This window comes from Candoia aspera, chromosome 1 (assembly GCF_035149785.1).
Source record: "Candoia aspera isolate rCanAsp1 chromosome 1, rCanAsp1.hap2, whole genome shotgun sequence".
In the NCBI taxonomy this organism is placed as follows: domain Eukaryota; kingdom Metazoa; phylum Chordata; class Lepidosauria; order Squamata; family Boidae; genus Candoia; species Candoia aspera.
The window spans coordinates 229,186,921-229,195,062 of NC_086153.1; the positions used below are offsets into that span (position 1 = coordinate 229,186,921).

General features: G+C 44.8%; 1 protein-coding gene across 4 annotated transcripts; it reads left to right on the plus strand.

The window, feature by feature from the left end:
• The first annotated feature begins 811 nt into the window (after positions 1-811).
• LOC134487289 (NADH dehydrogenase [ubiquinone] iron-sulfur protein 8, mitochondrial) lies at positions 812-7,027 on the plus strand. Of its 4 annotated transcripts, none has more exons than XM_063289005.1 (7): positions 812-929; positions 1,865-1,928; positions 3,065-3,127; positions 4,584-4,673; positions 5,563-5,735; positions 6,597-6,725; positions 6,814-7,027. In XM_063289005.1, exons 2-7 carry the CDS (start codon positions 1,889-1,891, stop codon positions 6,943-6,945), a joined length of 627 nt encoding a protein of 208 aa, XP_063145075.1. In that variant the 5' UTR covers positions 812-929; positions 1,865-1,888; the 3' UTR covers positions 6,946-7,027. The 4 variants fall into 4 exon arrangements, with proteins under 4 accessions (XP_063145075.1, XP_063145077.1, XP_063145076.1 ...); XM_063289006.1 differs by lacking the exon at positions 812-929 and adding an exon at positions 1,230-1,247; XM_063289004.1 differs by lacking the exon at positions 812-929 and adding an exon at positions 1,424-1,519.
• Positions 7,028-8,142: the final 1,115 nt, after the last annotated feature.

The window sequence follows — 8,142 nt, forward strand, 5'->3', positions numbered from 1 at the left end:
ACACGGCTTGAATTATGGAATATTTTGCACAAATATCAAGGTTGGTTGGTGAATGAAGATGGACTGAATAGTAAAATAAAGATGGAGTGAACGGGTTGAGAAAACAAACTTGTGGTTGACCAGTCCCTCCAGCAGCACAGAATTTTAATGAATAGGAGGAGGTAACTCACAATTTTCGTATGCACCTGGTGGGATGAATTTAAAATATGTACCGAAAGGAATGGAAAGCTATGGTGAAGGGCGTTGGTGTAAACTAGATTTACTTAGATTTTCTTTTCTCCTGCCTTTCATTTCTTTCGCTCATTGCTCCGCTCGTTCTGCACTTTGCATACCGCTGCTTGCCCCGAGAGGTCACGAGACACACACTGGCTTTGGCAGAAACAAGAAGGAGCTGTACAAACATCACCCTGTGAGGGAGGAAGCGGGGAAAAGCTATTATTTCCCACAACACAAAGCAGCAGCGCAAACCAATTTAACTCCTGGGACGGGAGCAAAATACGACCCAGACAAGGGATGGGGATTCCGAAGCCGGCGAAAACTACACCTAGCAAGCGGCTTACACAGAAATGCGGCGAAACCCAGCCACCTAAGCATCATGAAAGAGAGAGGGGCTACTTCGACCAGCACAGACCCAACGTTTTACCCACCTTCTCCATACGTTACATCCACCAATCCGCGCAGAGTTCGTTTCCCTTCAGCCAATCAATGGCTTACTCTTAGCCTCAAGTGGCGGCACCTACCCTTTCCCCGCCCCCAAATGTTCGGAGGTTTCCGAGCGTTCTACCACAGCGCGCAGGACGTCTTGCTGCCTCTCGCGGGTCATCTTCGGCCAATGACGTTTCAGCCAAGCGGTGATTGGTCCCAGTGATTCTTGCCGCTCGTCGGCGGGGCTCTGAGTGGAGGGGGCGTTTCTCTCGCTGTTTGCGCGGGTGAGTTCTTGACTCTTTTTGTCCTGCTCGGCTGCCCGTGGCGCCAGGAAATTCCTCCTGTGAGAGGAGAGTCGTGGGAAGCGTAGCAGCATCGGATCGCTGGGACCTTCAAGAGTGCCCCAGAGGACATAGAAATGCGCATGCGTTACTCTGCCTGGCGAAGGCTCAAGCTCCCGGCGAGGTTTTCAGGCGAAGGAGGTAGCTGCGAGGAGATTTGCGCCTGCGCGCCATTGTTGCGCTGCGTTCGAGGGAGTCGGTTCCTTTCTGCGGAGTCTCGTGGCTTGGCGCCCTCTGCGCTTCCTCCGTGGTTCTCTGAATGTAAGCGGCGCCCTGCACAAAGCGCTGTCCACGTTTGCAGCATGGCTGGGTTGCCCGGGGCCTATCACTGGGGGTTCCGAATAGTTTCTGTGTAAACCCTCAGCCTTTCGGTTTTTTGTGTCTTGAAAGGGGACCAGCGACTGCTCTTCTGGTATTTTGGTGCACGGCCCCGCCCCGCCCACCAGCCCCCGCTGAGAAAAGTGTAATCAATAAAATCCTATTTATTCAGAAGCGTTTCATCAGCGGCCTGAGACACACTTTCCCAGGGAAACGTTGAGGCTTAAATCCAGGGCCTGCCTGATTCGTGGATAAATGAACGCGGGGTATGGGGGGGGGGGCAGGCAATGCCCTGCCTTGTCAACTTGACGCGTAGTCCCACCATGCTCAAGGGGAGTTGTTTCTAGCTCAGTCTGTACAGGTTTGCATCCTTGCTTTTCCCCGTGCTTTTTCACACTTGGTTTAGCATCCAGCTTACCTGAGCTTTGGTGCACCTACAAGCATGCTCATGATTTCCAACGCTTTCGTTCATCCTATTCTTCTCTAGTCGATTGCTCCAGTAACCAGTGGACCTACTTTCATTGTTTGAAGCAGCTCATCTTTTCTTGCTACTTTTGTAGAGGAGGCCTAGACTCAAGCTGAAAATGCATGTCCTCTGGATGATGCGCCAGGTCTCCCAGACAGGTAAGTTGCCTTGCACAGGATGAAGACTTCAGAAAATGCAGTTCATGCTGAGGGTACTCGGTAGATTGCAGTAAGAAGCTACATGCAGCTTCCTTAATTTATTGCATTTATAGCCCACATTTTTGCTGAGAGCTCCAGGTGAATTATAGTGGCATTCTCTGATAAGTTAAGTGCAGTCACAGAAGAACCCAGAGAGAGAGGGGGTGGTGGTGTAATTCTGTATATGTTTGTGTGTGTTGTGGAGGTCATTGTTTGATGAAGTTGGAACTTAGTTCATATTTTTTTCCAGCACTGACCTTGGAATATTTTCTCTGCTAATTTTATGACAGTCAGCTTATCGAGGAGGCAGAGCTTGTAGCAGAAGTCTCACAAAACCTAATTTCATCCTCTAATTTCAAAACGTATTTGTGAATTCAGATATTATAGACCTACCCTGTATTTTCAGATGAAGTATAAATGGGACGTTAGAAGGATGCTGATATCAAGCTAGGCATGACCTGTTATGGACTGTGGCTGGATCCTTGCATTGTGCTAAGCCGTAATACAGTTTCTTTGGTTTTGGTATAACTTGGGAACACAGCCATTGTGAGTTGTAAAGCATTGTTTATAATCTAGTGCATTGTGTAAAGCTGGCCAGTTATGGCTTATTCAGCAAATCACACTGTAGTAAAGAGTGGCTTAGCATCATATTAGTCATTTCCCATTTATCCCAGGGCCTGATATGGTGCCTCTAACACAGGCACCCAAGCACCTCATCTTCCACGAGTCTTGTGGCCTGTAGTAGCTGCATCATGCTTGTTTGCAGACGATCCTGGTCATAATAGTAGCTGTGATTTGGACTGACAAAAGAGGGATGCAGAGCTCTTGGCTTCTCCTGGAAATAGAGTGGACTGCCTTCCTCTGGCAGCCCACTCAGTTCTTTGCTTGGCGCTAGCCAGCTTACTCAACTGCATTTCTTTGGTGCTGTTTCTTGCTGCCAGGCAACTGCTCACCTCTATGGTTACTCTAGAGAGAGCTTGTTCAAGCTTTAAAGAAGCAGTATCAAAGGAGCCCTAGGGTGGCAAATTCCTGCTCTGGGGCCTCTGGGACAAGTATTTCTGCTTTTGTTTGAAAATAACATTGCTGTTACCCTTCAGGGATTCCAGTGTGCCTGAGCCTTACCCGACATCTCAGCAGCACAACCTCCAGAGCTTCCTACAGTAAGTGCATCATCTGCCTTGCAAAACTCTAAGTAGGGGTCGCTGTAGGAATGCAGCAGTCACTAACACAAGAGATAATTGGAAACGTTTGGCTGTTCTGCAGACGATACGAAGGCTCCTGTTGGGAACGTAGAATTTAACTTGGACAGTCTTTCTCAGTGAGACATGTTGCCCAGAAAAGCACACCGGGAATAGTACAGCCATGCCTGACAAAGTCTCCCCTGGGAAGAGTACAGGCAAGGGAACAGTTATCAGTGTTCTTGGGCATGGTCAAGGTTGCTTTGCAAGATTTTTTCCCCTAAGAACATTGAGGTCCATTCTCCTGTTTGTGTAGTTTCCATAGTAAATCTTTTATGAGAGTGGTCACCTTTGTATAATGATGTCTTTATAATTTTTATTAAAGAAGCTTTTCCACAAAGTAAAAACAATATAAATTTTAAGTTAAAGATAAGAGAAATGGAGAAAGGTAATAGAAAAGTGAAAAAGAGAAAAGAAGGAAAGGGGGGGGGGAATAATAATAAAGTGGCTTCCGGCCTTCTTAACAGCAGCTATAAGTACATTTGTATTTTACCCTCTCTGTCTAAGGTTACATCAAAGTTTCCTTCTTTCCATAATCTACCCTTTCTAATCATCAACTCCATAATCATCAGTTCATTTTTCTCTTTTTTCAGCAAAAAGTCTATAAGGGGTTTCCAGTCACTAATAAATGTAGTAGTTGATCTTTCTCTAAGCAAGCAAGTTAATTTTGCTGTCTCTGCTAGATCTGTCATCTTCTTCCTCCATTGTGGGTATTTCAGCATTAATCCCAACAAAAAAAGTTCTGGTTTCAGTTGAATCTTAGTCTTTAAAATTGTCTGTATCAGCGTATGTATTTGAACCAAAATTTTCTGGCTTTTTTACAAGTCCACAAAACATAATAAAATGACCCTTCGTGTATGTTCATGTTTCCAACATAAATTTGAAGTACCTTTATACATTCTGGATCATTTCTCTGGAGTCCTAAACCAACGGTACATCATTTTATAAAAATTCTCTCACAGGTTAAAACAGAATGTGAATTTCAATCTTTTCAGCCACATGTTTTCCCACTGTTCCAGCAATATGTTGTGTCCAAAATTCTTAGCCCATTTTATCCTACACTCTTATTCAGCTAGAGTTTATACATTTTGGCAATTACATGTTCATCATTTGTACATAATTCAATTTCAAATTCTGTCTTCTGTTGCTCAGTTCCAAATGTCCTGTTATCTACTTTAAATCTTTCTCTTCACTGTGCCTATGAAAACCATTGAAAGCTAAATCCCTCTGCAGCCAGTTGTTCTCTTCACCTTATATTCTCTTGATAGGTTAACCATTTCTATTACCTACTGTTTCCTCCCTATAAAATGCTTCTTGTCATGTCTTTGAGGCTTCTGAATGGCAACAATTCCCACCTCAAGTTGTTGTTTTGCTGCAGAGTACGTGAATGCTAGGGAGGAGCCAACAGACTGGAAATCGGTCACTGACAAAGCTGCGCAGACTCTCTTGTGGACAGAACTTATCCGAGGTGAGCAGTAGTGAGATAAGTGGTGGCTGTTATTTCTGGGCACTAACTGAAGAGAGAATCTCTTCTATAGACATAAAATGGTTTCCCAAAGGAAGTTGGTTGTCCCCTCCTATAATGCTTCCTGCTGTCCTTGCATCCTTACAGTTGGATATATAATGTGTTGTCTTACCCCAGGCCAGACATGCTGGCTGGGGAATTCTGGGAGTTGAAGTCCCACATCTTAAGGTTGCTGAGGTTGAGAAACACTGGTCTAACCTGAGGTTTTTAAAATTATTATTATTTTAATTGGAATGGGCTCCTAACAGAGAAAACAATTTGTATAAAACTGTAGTATCAGGAAGAGTCATTGCATTTGAGTCCAACCCTCCAGGTAGGAATCCAAATTAAAGCATCCATGACAGATGCCTGCCTAACTTCCATTTGAACATATCCAGTGAAGAGGGAGCCCCTACCTCTGGGCAGTTGGTTCCACTTTGAACTGTCCTTCCTGTTAGGAAGTTGTTTTTCTAGCATTCAGATGGAATGTATATATTGTTTGTGTGTGTCTGTGTCTGTGTGTGTGTGTGTGTATGAATATGACCTGGTGAGAACTGCAGAGTGCTGGATGAGCAGGCAAGTGCTAAATTGCTGTGCTATAGTAAACAGTGAAACTTCAGATCTGTTTGATTCCTGAGGTAGTTGAACTTTGAGGATGAGATGCATAGTGCATTTCAGGGATTGGCAACCTGGTGCTCTTAGATAATTTGGATTTCAGTTCACATTACTTGTAGCTCATGTGGTGAATGACAGGAGGATGTAGAATTGCAGTCCCAGCCATCCAAGGGCACCAGTTTTGCCTTTCTTTGGCTTATTTAAACCAACAGTGTATTTTGTTTCATTCCAATGTTAGGTTTGGCTACGACCATGAGTTACGTATTCCGAGAGCCTGCCACTATCAACTATCCTTTTGAGAAGGGCCCGTTGAGTCCCCGATTCCGTGGAGAGCATGCCCTGCGCAGATACCCATCTGGAGAGGAGCGATGCATTGCTTGCAAGCTGTGTGAAGCTGTATGCCCTGCTCAGGTGAGGCCTCTCTTGTTAACTTTTTCCTTCTTTTCCAGCATGTGCTGCTTTAATAAACATTTTCCAAGATACTGCAAACATTTATTGCAAAAAGTATTTCATTCCAAGCTACTGGTTACATATTACATATGAAAATGGTAAGCTGGGTTAAGGAGCTTCCATACGGTGGACCTCTTTGGCTGTGCCTTCCTTCCCCTTTTATATGGTGGAACATATTTTTCCCTGCAGCAGGAAGGAACTAGATGAGGCCCTGGGCAGCTTCCCAAAGCCTGTGCTCTGATATTTCCCTTCTGGGAGTGCATTCCCAGAGGCCCCATAAAGATCAGGTAAGTTGTAGGGAGTTCCTTGAGTTCTGGATGTGACAATGTGCAATAATTTGCTTTTTATTAATGCAGGAGCTTAGCCCAAGTTATATCATTATCTGATTGCTTCACCCATGCATACAGTACTAGAGCTAATGCTAAAAACTGAGGTTTTCCTCCAGAGCTGGGGCAGAGTTGTTTAGAAATGGATGTTCCCTCTGATGCTAAAGTTATGGCAGCCGTACTGAAAGCACTTCTGTCCCCAAGAACCCCTCCTCTTCTGTGGTATCGACACAACTTTGTCCAGTCTCTATAGCTCTCTTAAGCGTTGCCTGTCTTTGATTCACATCCTTCATTCCAAATGAATTTAACTTTATTACAGCATGGATAAATTTCAGCTTGGATTGTCTAGATTCCTGAAACTGGAGGTCGCAATACGCTTCTGCCTGAAATCACACCAGGATTTGACCATTTTGCTGCTAAACTTTGAGTAATCCCAGGGTGCTCTCCTATGATGACTCTGGGAACTCTTGTGCTAGTTGTGCCTTTTTCTCAACAGGCAATCACTATTGAGGCAGAGACTCGAGCTGATGGTAGCCGCAGGACCACTCGCTACGACATTGACATGACCAAATGCATCTACTGTGGATTCTGCCAGGAAGCCTGTCCCGTTGATGCTATTGTGGAGGTGAGTGGGGGAGCGGGTGGGTGATTTGGGTGGCTAAGATTCCAGTTTGGATTTGATTTTACTCCATCTCTTTTCTCTGCGTCTGCAGGGCCCCAACTTTGAGTTCTCCACTGAGACACATGAAGAGCTGCTGTACAACAAAGAGAAGCTGCTCAACAATGGAGACAAGTGGGAAGCTGAGATTGCTGCTAACATAGAAGCCGATTACTTGTATCGGTGATTGAACATTTCCCTCGGTCTTTCCATATCCTGATCAGCATGCTCATCCAAAGCCAAACCTGTAATAAAGGGCATGCACCCACTCTTTGTTTCCCTGTGTTTTGAAGATAAGTAGCACTTTTAGGCAGCCTTTTTGCCAATAATGTATCATACATCATCCTGTTTGCAGGTGGACAGGCTGGGTGGGATTGAAAAGCAAGTCAATCTTTTCTTTAATGCAAGACCTCTGATCCATGACCTTATGGGATAAATGTAAGACTCTGTGTGTGGAAAGAAGTGGTGGTTAAGGAGAGAGAGAGAGAGATGCCTGGCACCATAGTTCTGTCGCTTTGTATCGTCTCTGCTCAACAGACTTCTGGAAAGGAATATTATGGAACCGATAAGCCTTTTGCTTGCTTCTTTTAAGAAGTCAGTTTGAAGAACCAGCAAACCCCATGATGATATTCTTGAGACTAGTATTGTTTGGAAGGCTCCATCAAGTTGGAAACATGCTAGCCCACAGTGCAGAAAGTAGGCTAAACGTCCTCTTGACATAACTTTCCATATTCATGCTATTAACATGAAGATTCAAGTAGGTAGCATTCCCCTACTGATTACTCGTTTTCTGATAGGTGCAGTTGTGAGAAGCCTATGCCAGGCAGCCTGAAATAGAAGAAGGGACTGCTTTAGCACAAAGATAAAAATAACACAGTCCTAAAATAATTATTTGTATCTGCAGTGGAGACTTTGTTGGGCATGGCTGTCTGGCTGTGTGTGCTTGCTCCAGCCTGCGAAGGACTGAGGTACTGTTCAACTATATCAGCTCTGTGGTGCTGCATCACTTGATGCTTTGTTGTGTCGGCTGTGCCTATAAAAGAATCACGCTCAGAAGACAAACATTTAGCATGTTTTAGAGTGGAGTGTGGAAATGCTCACAATAAAGTAAGGGGAATCCTCGCTGACTGATGGTAATTGGGACCAGAAACTCCACTGCGAAGCGATATAAGGTGTGATGTCATGTGATTCTGCGGACTTATGACAGCAGTTCCAGTTGCCATCGGTAGGCAAAGCCCATGCAGTCGCAGCACCCTGCCATCATATGATTGCCATTTGTGACCTGCCGGCTTCCCTGCTGACTGACTGTTGGAAGTGCACAACGAAAGTCGCAAATGGCACTTTGCAGTTCAATTTAGAACGGTTGTTAAGACAGTCGCTAAAT

What these genes read in the sequence shown, in the direction of transcription:
- LOC134487289 (XM_063289005.1), top strand. Translation starts at nt 1,889, where the DNA reads ATGCATGTCCTCTGGATGATGCGCCAGGTCTCCCAGACAG. An exon ending in AACCTCCAGAGCTTCCTACA is followed by an intron (nt 3,128 to 4,583) that starts GTAAGTGCATCA and finishes GTTTTGCTGCAG; the next exon opens with AGTACGTGAATGCTAGGGAG. An exon ending in GTGGACAGAACTTATCCGAG is followed by an intron (nt 4,674 to 5,562) that starts GTGAGCAGTAGT and finishes TTCCAATGTTAG; the next exon opens with GTTTGGCTACGACCATGAGT.